Source organism: Lissotriton vulgaris, chromosome 6 (genome assembly GCF_964263255.1).
Source record: "Lissotriton vulgaris chromosome 6, aLisVul1.2, whole genome shotgun sequence".
NCBI lineage: Eukaryota > Metazoa > Chordata > Amphibia > Caudata > Salamandridae > Lissotriton > Lissotriton vulgaris.
The window spans coordinates 132,259,085-132,277,901 of NC_141694.1; the positions used below are offsets into that span (position 1 = coordinate 132,259,085).

Here is an 18,817-nt window from a genome sequence, read left to right on the forward strand (position 1 = left end):
TTACTGAATGGTTGCTCTACAGGACGTGTGAGGTAGCTGCTTGTCAAGGTGTTCCTTAGTGCCCTCGCTCTCCTATAGGTTATCATGGGTTGCTTTGGAATATCTGCACCTATTATTGGATCAGTTGTTAGCAGATTCCAGCTCTTTCTCAGTGCTGTTCTTAACATTCCAGCCCCTTCTGAATAGGTAGTGATTAGTCTAAATTTCCCTTCCATTTCGGTATCCTTAGTTCTGATTTTCAACGTTTCTTTCCGTGGGATGTTATCCACTTTTATCTGGGCTTCTTTTAGACACTTCTCCCCATAGCCTCGCTGTCTAAATCTATCTACACTTTTTCTTGCATTCTCCTTAAAATCTTCTTCTGATGTACAATTGCGTTTTATACGCAATAATTCTCCATACGGATTGCTGTAGATCAGCTTAGGTGGATGACTACTCATGGAGTGTAATATCGAGTTCCCAGCTGTAGGTTTTCTGAATAGCTGTGTGTGCATCTTACCTTGCTCTATTCTTATTTCTAAATCTAGAAAATTTACTTTTCTGTCACTTATTTCTTTAGTGAAACGTAAGTTATATATGTTATTATTGAGTTTCTCAATGTATTCTTCTGCCTTACTTTTTGATTCTCGCCAAACAATCATCAGATCATCTATATATCTGTACCACACTAATATGTGTTGTGTCCACTCTTCATATTTGGGGTTCCATGCCTCATTTTCCTCCCACCATCCCACAAAGATATTAGCAAAACTGGGGGAATAACTCGTGCCCATGGCTACCCCTACCAACTGTTTATAATATTGGTCTTGGTACAGAAAAATATTATTATTTAGGCTGAAGAATAAGAATTCCAAAAGCATAACATTGTGTTCAGCAAAGTTAGCCTCTCTCGTTGACAAAATCTGTTCTACTGCTTCCATGCCGTGCTTATGTCCTATGCTAGTATAAAGGCTAGTGATGTCCATTGTTGTAAGTAGATCTCCTTCTCTCAACATGAGCTGTTCTAGCTTGCTTAATAAGTCTTTTGTGTCTCTTATATAACTTCTTAACATCTTGACATGATCAATCAGTAAATAATCAATATAGATAGATAAATGTTCCAAAAGGCTCCCTTGGGCACTTACAATTGGTCGTCCGGGTGGCTTTACTCTGTCCTTGTGCACCTTCGGTAGGTGGTAGAAACAAGTTATGGTAGGATTTAGGCATCGTAAATACAAGTACTCCTCCGTTTCTATTATCCCTTTACCATACCATTTCTTTAGCATTTCATAGCACTCTGTGATGCTCTCTTGGTAGTCTTTCCTCCCCACTTTCCGGTAACACGTCACATCTTGTAGTTGTCTTAGTGCCTCTTCATTGTAGGCTTCATATGTTTGTAGGACAACGTTCCCCCCTTTGTCCGAGGGCTTCACAATTAGTTTCTTGTCACTCTGTAAGTTTTTTATTGCCTCTCGATGTTTCAGTGTTAAGTTCCACTGTTTGTTAGTTGGGCCCTTTTCCTCTATTTTTCTTAGTTCTTTCGAGACTGATTCCATAAAAAGATCTATATTGTCACTTGGCATTTGTGGCACAAATGTCGATGCTGGTTTAAAGTTGGTGTTACCTCCTTTTTGTACTATGTTTACTTGCGATAAGTTTTCAGGTTGACTCGCCCCCTCCACTCTTAATTCTTGCATGGCTTCAAGTGCGGCAATGTCTCTTACTCGAGTTTCATGTGTTTCCCCTCTTTTTTTGGGTTAAGTCATTATTTTCTTAGGTCGCATTTTGTAAAATTTATGTAGCTTCAATTTCCTTGAAAACTTATAGAGGTCTATTTTCGTTTGTGTGTACTCCAGCGGTTTGGAAGGACAAAAGGAAAGACCTAATTTTAAAACTCCAAAGTTTTTCTCAAAACAGAGTACAGCACTCGCGGACAAAGTTCGTTTTGAAATTTAATCAACAGACGCGTTTCGGAAATTCCTTCATCAGTGTCTAGTTAGCCCACTGCAAGGAGCCATTTAAATTCATTTACCTCACCTCATCATTGACATAGACAAAGGGGTGCATATTTTCAGTGAATGTTCTCTCACTGGCAGCCTTTTTCAGACAGTATTTCTGTTACATACATAAATGCAGTTACACGATTATTTTACCACATATATAACCAACATATGACCATAATATGACACACATTCACAATCATGAATGTAAATCAATATCCATGAAATTCTGCTGTGAATTGGCTACGCCTGCCATATAGATGTTGTGTGTGTCAGTATTAGCGAACACCACCCTCAAAAGGCAAACCATACATTACTTAGATTGCATCATGTATACATGCATTATTCAAACAACTTTGATTAAGTTGTCATTAGTCATAGAACAATATATGCCCTCATTGGTTCATGTGTGTGTATATATATATATATATATAACAATGGGCTATATTGACAAGACATTTTGCGTTTGCAAACTGGTCGATTAAGAGAATTAACCCATTTGCAACTAGAAATAATGCACAAATGATAAATTGCAAACTTGTTACCAAATCGCAATTTGGGTTACAGATTCAATATTTGGTATGAGTGTTTTTAGGGCATCTCTTCCAACTTCTGAATCGCCGTTGTATGTATTAATGTTTGCAACCGAATTATAGTTGCAAAACATTAATTTTTTAGCAACTACTAAAAGGTAGTGGTAGCCAATCACAAATGGTAAGGGGTCCCCAAGAGACGACTTCCTCTTTGAGAGCATAAACAAAAGTGTTTTTGAAGAGCATGCAGTGGTCCCACGGATCACTGCCTACTCTTAAAAAATAGTTTTATTTTCAATTTTTTAAGTGCATCTCGTTTTTCTTTGATAAACATGGGCTGCATTTAAAAAAAAAAGATTGCTATATTAAATAGCAATTACAGACTTGGCAGGTCACCTGGGATGGTTATCATTCCTAATGTGTCGCAAACTGCAACCTACCTCATTAATATTCATTCGGTAGGTCAATTTTCGGCCCACTAGGATACGCTGTTTAAAATATGCACATTTTCTTACATTAGGAGTAGCGATTTACTAATTGCTATTCGGTAAGAATCACAATTTCTAATTTTTACAAATAAGCCTAATATGCTTTGCAGTCGACGATAGATCTAGAAATGGCAAAATGTAATTTATGTTTATTATAAGAAAACGTTCACTAAATGTAAAAAAGTTACTGTCATAAACCTTCAAAAAATGGAAACCAAAGGGAATGCAGGGGAACACTAGCCCATAGGCTGCACTTGTAGAGAATAAAAAACTGAAACTGTGCCTTTAAGGGTTTCACCCTTGCTCAAGTGTCCCATCATGCACCAGAGGTTTCCAAGATCTGTTGTCTGCAGCCTATTTACTACTACGGATATTTTTCAAGTTAATGTCTGCTCTAAATATGCAAAAAAGAAATACACCACCCCTCCTGGTCCAATGCAGCACTGAAAATGGGATCATGATATGGCCCCTACACCTTTCCATTTGTGTAAATGTAGCTGACCCTGTAATTCAGTGACAGTTGTGGTTTTCCAGGTATGCTCCTGGAAGTCTTAGTGAAATCCTAAAAGTGGAAAATGTGCTTAAAATGTACATGCATCAATTACAGATTTTAAATCTGGTAGTCCAGTGAATTTTGACTCTTTACTTCAATTCTTTAAGACACACCTCTTTTGAATGCTCTTCTAAAAATACTCCTAGGTTCAGGGTTTAGTTGCACTTTGAATAAAAAAATCGAAATTGTGCTGCAGAAAATGTAGCCAGTATGACATTGCTTTGTAGGGAGGTAGGACTGATGACTTTGGCCCACATTCAAATTTGGCGGATGAGATACTGCTTCACAGCATGACGGATGTCCCAGTGGCCTTATTGTTGGAAAGTGTGTTATTGGTAGGGGTACGTATGCACCTACCTGTAGTAATAAGTTCACCAACTTGGTATAGGGTCCAGTAAAGTCCTCAGTAAATTAGCCCTTTGCTCAACCCTTGGTGGCTGACAACGAGCAGTCAGGACTAATTTAGGTATGTAAAGTATTTAAAAACACCAATACATCAAATAAGTAAGACACAACACACAGTACACAGTAAAAATCCCACAACAATTTATAAAATAGCACGTATTTTTATCTTTGAAATGACACCAAAATGACAAAAATCCAGTGTAGGTAACAGGAGATATGAATTTTTAGGGATTAACCACTTTGTCATGCTTAAAAACATATTGCGCCTCTCTGGGACATCTGGTCACGCTTGACTGGGACAAAGTCAATGTTTGAGGCCGATCAAGATGGAGCCCTGGTGGGGTGCACTAAGCACTTAGAAACTTTTCTGGAGCTTTTACTTCCGATGTCACTCGACCCTTGACCGCAGGCTGGATTCAGTGAAGGTACGCCGGCTTGACTTTCTGTGAGACCTCTGTCAAATCCTGGAAGTCTGGAGCTCTGATCTAGACAAAAATGAAATCCAGACCGGGTCACGGTTGAAGGTAGTCGGCTTGAAACCTGATGTTGGGTCGGTCACCTCCTGGAGCTTTTTCACAAAAGGTTTTCCAAACTTCAGGAGGTGTTTCCTGAAGGTATCCATGTGCATTCCAAGTGTCCAAAAACACCAATCCAAAAGTCTGAATCTTCTAGATGGTCTCTGGGATTTCTGATCTACAATTCCTATAATACACCTTATCAAATCCTTAAATGTCCACTGGATGCACTCCTGGATGTGGCTCTTGGTGGTGATGATACAGGTGGACTCTGTTAACCTGTAGCTTGCAGGGAGTCCACTCCTTAATCCTCCTTGAAGCAAGGTACAGTCCCCAGGGCTGTAGTACCAGATTGTGAAGCAGGTGTAGTCAGTCAGAGTGCAGGCCTTTGAAGGCAAAACCAGATTCCAGCAGGGCAGTTCTTCTTTTCCTTGTAGTTTCAGGCAGCAGATCTGAAAGACTATGCAGCTCTCACATATTTATTCTGTATTCTGGGGTGACAAGCAGGGTGCACCTCTGTCCAATGAGATGCTTGTTGCCACCCAAAAGCATGACAACTTCCACCAAAGTATGGCATCTTCTTGTCCCACAAAGCACTGCACTTCCAAAAATCCAACATGGGTGATTTCTACCTAGAGGTGTAAGAGCTGGTTAAACCAACCCACACCATGGCTCATTTCAATTAGCTCTCCTCCCCCTGACATATGCAAATGCCTGTCCTAAGCCTGCCATCTGGCTGGAGGCACAAGATGTGGGTGTAGGTATGCCTGGCATTCCTTACTGATCTACTCTCTCTCGTTGAGCTCAATTTGATTTATCCAGCCCCCTCTTTATGAACTATCCTCCTCAGTTTTAGAGCTCTCTCCATAGATAACCTCTGCTCCGACCAGGCCACCTATCACCTAATCACAGCAGCCTTTATAAGGTCCCTGTTTATAGTTAAATGCCCCTCCACCCCTCAGCCAACTCGGGGAGACCTTGGGGGTGCCTAATATGTAAAATTAAGGTAGATTACACTTTTAAAGTGCCCATATCACCAAAGTCGAATTTGCATACAATTTACTTTTAAAGACAGTCTGCAAAGCCAGGCTGCCTTTAAAATGACAGCAGCCACTCAACAGTGCACACATGCAAGTGCAGGAAATGTGCTGGTTCTCTAAACGTCCATTCCCTATTGTATAATAGGGACTTATATGTAGTTTGAACCCTCTAGCCCTATTAGATACTAGGGACTTATAGGGTTATTCAATACCAATTGAATTTACTTTTAAAAACAAGCTGCAAGGCAGGGCTGTCCTTAAAAGGACAGCAGGCAGACAGCAGCGCACATATGCAAGTGCAGGAAACCTGCAGGTCCTTTAAACCTCCATGCCCCATTATATACTAGGGAATTGTAGGTCGATTGCACCCCCTAGCCCTTTTATCTACTAGGAACTTATAGGGTCTGTCATTGCCAATTGTAAGTGTACCCTATTAAAAGTACTTTATTAAACATAACACTGGCCCTGGGACATTGTAGCGGAGCCCAGTGTACAGTCAGAGTCAGTTACCACCAGTATCATTCAGGAACCAATAGGGGTGAACATGGCAAAAGGATGACTTTCTAACACTTATCATAAGTGCATTTCAGCCTATGACACTTGTAATATGGCAGACAGGAGATCTGCCCTGTTTTGATTAAGTATCCCACCCACCCAACTCTAAATAAGGCCTTTTGCTCTTCTTGTCTGCCATTAAGGGATCTGTGGTGGATGAGCTGGAAAACGACTCTGTATTTACTCCACAACCTTTGCCACAGAATTATATATACCACGGGCATTAGTAGCTTTAGGTGGCTGAATTATAACACAGTACATGTTTTGGGGGAATAGCATGGGGATATCTATATTTCCACACCCATTTGTGCATGTTTTTGCTTTATGCATGGACTGTAGTGTTCCAGCAGATTCGGTGCTTGCCAGTGGGGCCCGAAAACCCCTACCCCATAAGGAATTACAGAGCAATCATACATGTTTGATTGCTGACCACAATAATTTGACTCCTGATCCATGACTTTGGTAGACATCTTACATTTGTCCTGTGGTCTCAAAAATGATAGTTAAACAGATGTTTGTACATTGGAAAATGAACTGTCTCTTTCCATTTTAGGTGTTTCAGCAATTGAAAAGATTTTCCAAAACCCCTGATTTTAATCCATATAAAGTGGGTATGGTGTCCACCGCCTGCCGCTCGCTGTGTCAATGGGTTTTGGCAATCGAGCATTACCACGAGGTGCAAAAGGTAGGTTTGTCTACACATGTAATGTAGTTGGGTTCTATCTTTATAGCTAATTTTCACTCTTACTTGTTAATGAGTGTCAGAACCTTTCCATTGTACATGTGCACATGTGATGTAGGTGCCATCATAGGTTCCCAAGGGATGTGTAATTGCTGCGGGTCTCATGTGATCAACAGCTAACATGCCATCAAAGAACATTATTGTATGTAACATTGTATGTTTTGACCAACAAAACATAATTTGGATATATCACCCAGGGTGCCAGAAATTAACTCAGTTTTCTTTACCAGGGGTTCCAAGATGAGGGGTCGACTCAAAAGATCCCTCAGACTGGTGCAACACACTCTGGCTTCCATCAGAGTATCTGTACTGATAGCTAAGATCAAGGATGCTGTTGTGAATGAGTAATGTGAGTTAGGACAAAGCGTATTAAAATGTACTCTTTCAGCTTTTTAAAAGCAAAGAATATTTACTTCACCTGATTAGACCTGATTAGACTTGAAAACATTGGCAGTCAAAATAGTTCATGTATTATTTCATTGAATCCTCAGTGTTTACTTCCAGATTGCCCTTCTTGCATATTTTGTCAGAACAGGGACTTGGCAAGCTCCATTCTCCTGCAGGTCTTACAATTTGTCATTTGATTGTTGTGTTACATATTTTGATGTATAGGCAGTGGGGGACAACACTGTCTTTCTCTGACAAAAAGCAGGACTGGAAAGATGCTAGTCTGACACATTTTCATTTATTTTCAGATTTTGTCAATGATATGAAAATCAAATGAAAATCACAGTTTTAAAATCTTAAAATTCAATTTTTTTTCACATGGAAAAGAAAGTACGTAAGAACAAGTGTATTATGTTAGCTCTCGCTCCTGGCTTCTTCAGTCTTGGGTCTCCTGCTTTATGATATAAATATTGTTTTTACGCCTTATGTCATCACCAGTCAAGCTTGCCTCTCAATAATTCCATATTTTGTTAATAAATGCAGATCACAAACACATGAATTCTGAGATTACATGTGGTATGGTATAGTTTATATATCAGTTTAAATATTTGCAATAAACTCAAATGACACTCTTTGATGAATAGGTGTGAAAGGGTGAGAATTGTGGAATGTCTACATGTTAAGTTTCATGTTTCATATGTGAACAAGAGCATTTTATAATTGTCCTTTGCATTTAAAATCTTTCTTCTTGAGAGTTATCTGGTAGGTAGTTTGTTTTGATTTTCTTCTGGGAATCACACTTCAGATTTCCAAAGGGAGCAACATTAGCATCTGTTTGAGAGAAACACTTGACTAAATGCCTCATTTTGAAATCACCATTCCAAGGATTATTAAGCAAGAATACATCTGTAATCACTTGAATCCATAGAAAAATAACATTTTCTGATTGCCCACCAGTGTTTATTAAGCGCCATAGAATATACCTCCAATTTGTCAGGCTATCCTCATAAGATAATATTGCATACAATGAATCAAAATGTTCATAATTTACATAGTCAGTGGTTATACTAAAAACATTCCCGCTGTATCAATATTAGACAACCCTTTTGTGATCAGTGAATATATTCAGATTGCATTTTATATAGCCAGGAGAAGTTTAAGTAATCCCCAGTGAGGAGCGGAGACTACACATATCTAAAAAATGCCTTGCGAATATTCCAAGTCAAAATGTTGGAGTAGCACCCAGCAGAGTTGATATTGCTATAGACTTAAAACAAAAACAATAACAAAACAGTTTGTATAAAATGTAGTGCCAGGCATCACAGTAGCCCAGGCAACATACTCACCAGGCATAATGTGTCATTATGCTGCAGAACATCAAAAAGCAGCAGCTATTGAGGCTGACCACTTCATCTCTTTAATACATGTAAGTCTTACAGTAGAGAGTCAAGATGTTCTGCTCAATGTAAGCTCCGCATCCAAAAGTGTTTCCTGCATTCAGGCCTATTACTCTGGTAACTTCTCCTACTTCTGGATATCAAGAAACCATGGTTAAATTGAGTCCATTGTGCATGTGCTAAGCAAGCAAAGAAATGGGACAGAAAGGGTCCAAGAATTTGCTGAAACATTGTGTCCTTGGAATAGTTCCTTGCTTAGGATGCTGAAATGATTTGTGCTTGTGTGTAAGGTCAGAGCCTGAAGAGAATGCTTTCCTAACAGTGTCACTCATTCCTTTTATTTCCCCTCTCCTCCTTCCGACTGTCCACTTCAATTCTCATGTTCCATCTCTTGGTATTTTTCCTGGTTCTTTCAAACACACTTCTGTTGTCTCTTTAAATGTTTCCCTTAACCATTCTGCTCCATCTAATCTTCACCTCATCTCCGCCTCTGTGTCTTCTAGACTTTTGGAACCTGTAATCGATAATCAGCTTTTAATTTACTAGGATCCTCAACCTCTTCTGTCTCCATCTTAATCTGGATTTCAGCGATCCTACTCAGCAGTAGCTACCCTTGTACAACCTATTGATTTTCTTGTTTCTACCCGTCATATCCCATAGTTATTTAAGACTTGTCTGATACTTTTGAAACAACCAACTATCCTATTCACTGGTCTTCATTCTCTCGCTTGTCTCCTGCCTCGCTTTACTTCTCTCTATCTATCTCTCGGCTATGAGTATTTTCGGTGCTGCTTGTACTACATTCTTTAACACGAATGGAACCCTGTCTATAATGCCTTTAAAACTTATGAAATTATCTCCAGGGGTCACATTTTTAGTATAAATCAAACAGCTGCGTAATACCAAAGTTCTGCATTTCTGTCGGTTTGTAGCTGAAGATTTGTCTAGTCAGAAATTGTAAACCTAACCTATCTATAGTGATTGAACAATATGGAAAAAATTACAAACCGAAAGACTACTGTTTGGGCTCTCAAGTGACCCATAATTAAGCGCTCTAACCCTCATTATAACTTCCTTCTATGTTTTAAACTAATATCTTGCACTGAAACCTGTTTTAAGAATGGTTGTGAATGAATCACCAAAGAAGTACTGTACCGTTAACCTTCATATAACCTTCCACATATTATAGTACAGAGAGAAACAATGATTGCCAAAAACAAGCATTGACAACGTCAACATATTTAGCTTTCGTATAGTGAATGTACAAGCTGCAGGCATACATGCGTGCACAGAAAATACACCCACCAGCACCACATACATTAATGCATGCACTCATAACCCAGATTGGCCCACAGTTACTCATACATCATGCATCTATGTACTGCACAGACAGTGCATATACGTATTCATACCTTTAGGAGCAAACACTCTTGTATGTGCGGTCCTTGCATATATGGCTTCTCTTTATCTTGTGTTTATGTGCTGGTGGTGTTTATGATCTCTGAGCATGTATATTTGCATGTGATGTTGACACTACATGCCTAATGGAACGGCCAGACCATTAGTTTTGCCAATGCTTGTTATATCAATATTCCCTTCGTATGCCCCTGCCATGAACGTTGTTACTTTTAGGTTGACTCCGCAGAGACAAGCTCACCTCTGAATGTGGCTCGTATACTGTTGTAAGAGTACGTACCAGGCTGTCCTATAACTCCTTTTCTTACTGGGACTGCAGGAGAGACTTCTTGTGGCGTCTCTCGCCTCCCATCAATTTACCTTTATAAGCATGGAAAAGAGGAGAAGGTGTACTGACAAAGTACTTTCCAATTTGCGGAAAAAAGAAAAAAGGACCCATGCTAAACAGATCAAACTCAGAAGCGTCTGCTTGCTACTTAAATATAAGCAACTGTAGGCCCATTGATGATCTCAGAAAACAAGGTTTCCTGAGCTATATTGGAGAAACAACTTGAGTCACCAAGCACCTCTCCTCCTTATTGAAGCAATGACATAAAATAGTGATATGTTGGCCATAAACGCAGTTCTAGGCACCTCAGAAATTGCCCCAAACCTATGTAAAGTCAAATATGGGTGCAATAAAACATATAGAAACATTTTTCTATACCTGCATAGACATAATAGCTTGATAACTGTGTACAGTTTGCACATGTACTTAGTGTGAGTAAACCAGTGTTGATCTGCTTGTGATGTTATCCATTGTGCAACAGGGTTGAACCCAGCTTTCTCCCACAAGCCAGCCTTCACAGCTATTTCCATCCTTCCTTGCATACACAAAAGTAGACTGGATAAAGGTTTTGACTGCTCGTCTCAACATGCAGTCCACAATTTGACCAGAAGCTCTAAACACTCTCAAGCGCTTTACCATTACTGTACTTTAAAATGATCACCGGTCTTGCCGGCTACATATAAGGTATATATTGCAGTTTACGATCAGGAAACTAATGAGAACACAAATAACAATTGGCCAATGAGAACTGGTCAGACTTTCTAAATGTAAAGAGCATGGCATGTGTCTTCACACTACCATCAGCTTTGTCTCATGCTGTTTATGTAATTTATTAAAACCCTCACTACTCCATTACCCCTAGCCATCCCTTAACTCTAAAAATAACATACTACTTCCTTTACCCCACTCTATTCCTGAACCCTAAAAAATGCCTTACCAACCATTAATACTACCATTTCGTTAAACCTAAAAAATCGTTAATACCTTGAATACCAAACCTTGAATCCTGAAAACTTCTTACCACCCTTAACTCCTATACTCCCCTTAAACATAATATACCCCAAAAATCATTGTTTTTTTACCATAAGTAATATTTTTAAATTACATTAAACATCCCAATAAAAGCATCTATCACTTACAATTCAGAAAACGTTAAACTTTCAGAGAAAATAGAAGGAAATAAGGTGTATATTCGCAGTCGTTTGCTACTGCAGTTTCATTTGTGCTCTTAAAGCCTGACATGATCCAGACCTCCTTCAGTCTTTGTGTGGGCTAGATGAGAGCAAGTATTGAGAAGGAATAGTAAATTTAAAAAAAAACTGTGACCAAGGCACAGAATTTAGATGCATTCCATGGATCAAAAAATGTATCTTGAAAAGGCAAGGTCCCCCACAGAACAGCGCATTAAAAAAAGTTCTTACCTGCAGTATAATTTGAATAAATATGTAAACACACTACAATAATAACACCTGATAAATAGTCTAGTTTCATTTCATACTTCCACGTTCACCAAATAGCCTTTGACAGCTGCAGCTGCTCCGGCACACAATGTACTTCATGTATTGCAATGGAAGCAATTCTACAGGAGGAATTATAAGCACAGAGCCATTAGCTTGATGATGATACAGTAATGCTCATGTGGCCTGATCAAAAATGGGAGTAACAATGTCTTTAAACAGTAGGGAACGAGGATATCCCAAATAAATCAATGTCTGAAGGAGACTGACCGAAATGTCACTCTTTGTGTATTTTATACAGGAGGTCCTTGGATCCATCAGACCAGGGCTGCGTATGGGCCCCTCTTTTATTCTCCCTTTTTATTAACCAAATAGCTACAATACTAAATAACATCTCAGCTGATGCCCCAATAATTGACGGTACAGTAGTGGCTGTTCTGCTATATGCAGATGACGCTGTTTTAATTTCCCGCACCCCTCTAGGTCTTCAGCGTCTCATTGATGAATTTGCAAATTTTATAAAACAAAGGAAACTTTTAATTAACAAATCAAAGACCTATACCATGGCCTGCGGGAAGACAAAGATATCAAGGCCTTTCTTTCTTGATGGTTGTAAAATACAGGCCGTTAAAACTTTTTGTTACTTGGGAATCACCTTTGACCAAAATGGCAAATGGGCAGGCGAGCAAGAAAATATTAAATTAAAAATGATAAGGAATACAAATGGGATTTTCCGCTTTTCAAGTAAATAAGGGAGCCGGAGGTTAAGAGACATGGTAACCATCTATAATGCTAGATGTGTCTCTTCAGCTCTGTATGGAGCTGGAATATGGGGACATTCCTCCACAGTTGAGCTCCAAAAAAACGAAAACTGTTTCTTAAAACGGCTTTTGAGTACCCCAGTGTCGGCCTCAACCTACCTAATCCATCAAGAAACTGGCCTTAATTATATCTCAGACTTAGCAGCCCTACGCCCACTGCTATTATGGCGCTCGATCTGGGATAAGAGTGAGACTGAGTTTACTCAGAGAATAATCAAAAACTGCCTCAAATTAGATTATTGTTCTCGCATCCCTTGGTTGAGTTATATTATTTACTGGTGTTGTACCTTGTTTGATTTTAACATTTTAAAGAAGTCAGACTACGCAATTCCTTTTACAAAGAAAGAAATCAAAGAAATGTTCTTATCATACAAAAGGGAAGAGCGATTAAAACTAATCAGGCTGCAAAAAACGTTTGTTTTTTATACACAACTCGAACTTAAAAATGGGTTCCAGGCTTATCTAACAGAGGTGACACGACCCTCACATCGTTTTGTTTTGATACGCCTGAGGATGGGGACCGCCCATCATTTAGTTTCCTTCCCTGAGGTAGGAGAAAGGTCTTCCATGAAATGTCCCTGTGATAATATATCCAACCAGAGTTGTTGTCATTTTTTATTATTTTGTAAATTTTATTCCTCTTTAAGGAAATTTTACCTTAAGCCCATCTTTTTAAAATACAATGTACGTAAAACAGTGGATGCGATGATTTTATTATGTGCTCTTGAGAACACAGATTCTTGTTTCCGGGTTGCACTATTTTTATTAAAGTGTAGAGGAAATCAATAGTATTATGCAATTAGTACTCTGGGATGAGTATATGACAATTTGCGCACATGTCACTTTAGTAAAAATCCTTGATAATATTATATCAATGGACACTGTCTAAGAAAAATGTTTTATGAAGTTTATATACATTGTTCTAGTTTATATGTAATTTATATTTTCTTTTATTGTTTGCCAAAAATGTTTCCCTTTAGTGCTATTTATTGCTGGGATACAACTGAAATGTATGATTGGAAAATTATGCCATTGGTAAATTAATAACAATTTTTGTATTTTATGATTATGTGTAAATGTACGTATACTTCTTGGTCGCTTTTATGGTTGTACCATGCAAACCGAATAAAGCTTTCTGAAACTGAAACTGAAACTGTGTATTTTATACAGGAGATCCTTGGAACCATCAGACCAAAATATTTTGAATTATACCCCAAAAATGGAGTGTTCTTTACAAGACCAATACTCTGTAAGCATGGGGTCTCCAAGTAGCTTTGACAATGAGTGATATTTTACGATTATATTTACTGTCAGTGTTTCTGTATCTCCTTTTCTATATTGAGATTATTTAAAATAACATATGAACGGGTTGCTAGAATCTTTGACCATGCATTAACAATCTAAGTAACACTAGTCTGAGATTGCTTGGAAATTAAATTAGGTAGGCACACTCTCCTACATTCTATAGGTACACCATTTAACATCCCAGTATTCCATTTTCCCCATGTGACTGTTTCCCTCTGGTCATCATATGAGATTTCAAAGCTTGTGCTGCCGTATTGAGGCATATTAAGGCATTCCATATTACGTTACTGTTAAGTGCATACATAGATGTGTTAACTACCGTATTTTCTGGTGTATAAGACGACTGGGCGTATAAGACGACCCCCTACTTTTCCTTTTAAAATATAGGGTTTGGGCTATATTCGCTTGCTTGTAAAATGACCCCGGCATGTAAGACGACCCCCAACTTTTGTAAAGATTTTCAAGGGTTAAAAAGTCGTCTTATACGCCAGAAAATACGGTAAGTCCTTAACTGAATTATTACCAGATATGCATTTCAGCTCTTTTGGTTCATGAAAGCTGCCTACCATTTAAATTAAAATAACAGATATTTGCTGGCCCCACTTTATAAATATGGCCATGCTGAAATTCCCATTTGTAATGTGCTGAATAAAAAGTATATACACTTCAATGCTTCTCCATTCAGGAATGACTTTGTGTTCAGTTAAATTAAGCAATTTTGTTCCAGAAGTTTGTATTTTATTATACATTATAATATATCTCTTAGTATGTGTCAAATCTTCTACTGTACTTGTTTGATATTGAGATCGTGTTGCAGATATCTTCTTGGGCCTTTTGATGTTTATGTATAGTATTGAGGCATTATTGAGGAATGAGCAATGGTTCCTCAGAGACAAGGTATGTGGTACTTAGCTGCACATCAATTTAGTTATGAAACAGGAAACTTCAAAGGTCAAAACCAAACTATCGAAAGGCAGCATTTTTAATTAGAACAGTGTCACAAAATTAAGAATGTCAGATGTAGGGTTAAAAAAGTATGAATAAAACAAAAACTGCACCCAGCAGAGCGTTGGAAATGGTATAGTGGTAAAAGTGACAAGTGTTATTCATGTGGTTGACTCGGACCCGTGCACAGTGGCCAATTTGCGAGGGATTGTGGCTGGATATAAATTGCTGGAGTGTGAGGCAGACAAGGTACAATTTATTTTATTCTATGTTTTTTTCCCCAGACGGTCGAACCAAAACAGCTCCGGGTGGCAGAAGCTCAGGAAGTACTGAAAGTCACCCAAGAAAGACTGAAAGAAAAGCAAAACAGTTTAGCAAAGGTAAAGACCTTTGTAAAAGATAATTACATTTTTCACTGAATTTTCCTTTGTGATCCCAGGACATGTATTCTTTAGGGGCGGTGGATCATTCAAATATCAAGGTTGGGGAAAGGGTCTGAAGGCGCGGGGAGGAGGATTTCGACCCTACTGGGATCCTGGATTTTTTTGTTTAGTTATACTTTTGTAAGAATGCTCTCAATGGAACTGTAAATATTGAGACAGCTATGAACTGTCAGTAGTTTGCTGAATATTTGGCAATGTGAACGCAAAAATTGTAAAGTAAATAAAACGGAAAAAATAAATGAAAAATAACAATATAATGAGATCCATCTAAAATCATAAATATTAGCATAAGTTCCAACAATTCACCTAGTACTTGAATTGTCAATTCAGTGCAATACATTATCCACTCCTTTGGTACAGCCACAGCCTCCCTATTATATTTAACCTATTTTTTGTGTGAACAGTCATGTGATTACAATTCCAGTAAATTTCTACACTGTTCTTTACACTCGCTTCTAGTTACGTTAACAGTCCACACAATCCATTAAAAATCTCTCCCCATTACCAAAAAAATCAGAACTCACCTTATCCAATATCAAATCTCATGAAGTTACTCTGTATTCCTGAGTCTTTAAGATAAGTAATTTTTGGCTTCACCCGTATATGGAATTAGAAACTGCAGTATAGATGTTATAAGTACAGCATACTTTGTTCCTAAGATATCCTAATGTTAAAATGTAATCAAGGAGTTCCGAGTTAGAGATAAAAAAGCAATGAAGGGCGTAAAGTCTCACAAACAGGCCTAAGTTCTATTTATAGTAAATTAACAGCAGAAAAACAAACTAAAAAGATGAACTGCAATTATATCTGGGGGGAATTCAGAACAAATTAGTCATAATGTTAACTTACCGGGAGCTAAGACAAACTTTCAGAGATGAGTGCACGCCAGCTCTTAATGGATGCAGCGCCCTCTTAGCCACTGCTTTTGTACTCCCAGCTGTTCCTGCCAAACTAAGCATGGGCGAATTTTGCGGATCTCGCGTTCGCGGATTTTGCGGATTTGCGAACTCGCAATCCACAAAATCCGTGAATTCTCGCGAATTTGCGGATTTTTTTTTTTTATGTTCGCACGGGTTTCTGCAAGTTCGCGAGGGTTTTGTACAATTTCGCAAATTGCGAAATTGTACAAAACGCGTGCGAACTTGCAGCAACCCGTGCGAACACAATATTATGAAGAGAAAGAAGCTCCTGGTCACAGGAACAGCACGGGGATTGCGCTCATGAAAGTCAAGGATGCAAAGGCCTCTACCCAGCATCACGGCTGACTTTCCACGGTAGATTTGGGAAGAGGCACACCTGTCCAGCCTCGAAGACGCTCATGATTGTTTTTGGGCTAATGAATGAGTCACTGAATTTGAGCATCAACTAGTTCGAGCGACCATGTGTGTGTTACTATGCAATCGCCCCGAAGGGCGCAGGGGTCCCTTGAGTGAGCTGTCCATCATAGTGGGTGAATGGCGGGAAGACGGTGCAAACCGCGACTGTGTGCGCGGGGCCAAACGTGCGGGGCTTCCATGCGAGTTCACATGCCTCTTGTGTGCATAAAAGGTCAGAGAAAGATCAGTTCAGCAGATGAAGAGAAAAAGCTCCACAGGAAGGGTCACAGGAAGGGCATTTGTAAATATTTTAGGATGGCGCCGGCAAGCTGCCAGCGCCATCCTAAAATACTTACTAAATTAGCTTCAACAGGAAGCTCTAATAGATAAAATAAAGCAGTTGCGAGCACCTGCTTTATTTTATCTATTAGAGCTTCCTGTTGAAGCTAACTTAGTAACTATTTTAGGATGGCGCTGGCAGCTTGCCGGCGCCATCCTAAAATAGTTACAACAGGGCAGGCTTGAACTTTTGCCCCCGGAAAAATCCGCCGCTCGCGGATTTGCGGATTTTCGGTAAATTCGCGGGAGTTCGCGGATTGCGAATTTACCGAAAATCCGCGAGCGGAACGGATTTTCCGCCCATGCCTATACCAAACCCGATCTCCACGCGTTCAGACCCGGACACAGAAGTGCCTCAGTGCCTCAGTGCCTCAGTGCCTGCCTCCACTGATATAGACAAACATATATCATCTAGAGTGAATATATTTCTAAATCATTCTGTCCCAATCCTTACGAATCATAAACTCAGAAATGTATACCTCAATTTGGCTTATGTTCATAATAGATCAAAATAAAAACTAATGTATTAAAACCCCAAAATACCCAAAAATAATATATATACCTCTTACTATAGCCGTTCGAACTAGTAACCTTTCTACTTAATATACCGTTGAAACTTCACATGTGCTATGTCTTTCTACTTAATTTAATAATAATGTTTTCATCCACGACAAGTCAGACTGAACTCAGTACAAGACTAATTTATAATTAATCAAAAGCCTATTACAAATCACACTAATATCTGTTGTGTGTTGAAAGGTGATACCTATTCCAAAAATATTCAGTACTTGTCATACACCCAAACAGAACAAAATTACCAGCGATCAAAACAAAAATATATATATATATGTTTGTTTATTCTCTTAATTGCCATTTTAACTTAAAATGTGTTTTTACTTGTTGCATGATTCAGTTATGTGCATAGTCTAGCACTTGTTCAGCAAACACATCTATATAAAGGTAAGTTTGATGTACATAATTAAACTGATTGAATTTAAAACGAGCATTACGAGAAACTCTCTTCACCCACTCAAGAGCCATGGACCATTGCTTGGATGTCTATTGTAGGAAGCTGGCTCTGTATATACTATACCAAAGTGAGGTATAGTGTGCAGAGTCCAGTGAAACCCCAAAGGTAGGCAGAGGTAAAAGTAGATAGCACCTCGCTCTCTATTTGTGGTAGTGTGGGCGAGCAGTATGGCTTTATCAGAGGGTGGTGTTAATAATTTGCTGAACACACTCAGGCAGGAAATTATATCACACACTCAAAGACTGAACTTCAGACCGATTGTTTTTGTATGAAAATGTTCTTTTAGTTCTTTTATTTTCTAGACCGAAGCAAGCCATGGCACAGGTAAGCAATAAATACTTTACAGTAGCAAAGCAGTTTGTAAACATTTTGAATTGTAAATGTATATACACTTTGTTTTGACTTACAGCATGGTTGCAGAGAAATGCAATACTTTGTAAATACAATACATAGTCTTGAATGGGCTTTTCAGTAAAATACCAGGTAAGTTACTTTTTAGATTACTTTTTCTTACTCAGAGTAGTATACCAGGATACCACGCTGGGACATTTCCTGTAAACAGGTAAGTAAAACCGTGTTGGTTAAATAGTACAATTTAAAAGATTTTTATTAGGTTTTCAAACTCCACACTTAAAAACTTTTCAAAGAACAGTCAATGTTATCCTATGGAGGTAAATAGTGTTATTGGTTTTGAGGTAAGTATTTGGTAGTGGGAGTTGAGGTTCTGGGGGTAGACTTAGGGGCCCCCCAGGGTTGAGGATGCACTCTAGTTACAACCTTAGCGGCATTAGGGCGGCTGGGTGCAGAGTGCTGATGCCCAATG

General features: G+C 38.8%; 1 protein-coding gene across 1 annotated transcript in view; it reads left to right on the plus strand.

Annotated features, from left to right (window-relative positions):
- Positions 1-18,817, plus strand: part of DNAH14 (dynein axonemal heavy chain 14) — a 1,270,113-nt gene that overhangs the window by 964,117 nt on the left and 287,179 nt on the right. The window contains exons 63-64 of the mRNA XM_086926153.1: positions 6,622-6,753; positions 15,151-15,246. Coding sequence (XP_086782279.1) covers positions 6,622-6,753; positions 15,151-15,246 — 228 coding nt within the window. The remainder of the gene's footprint in view (positions 1-6,621; positions 6,754-15,150; positions 15,247-18,817) is intronic.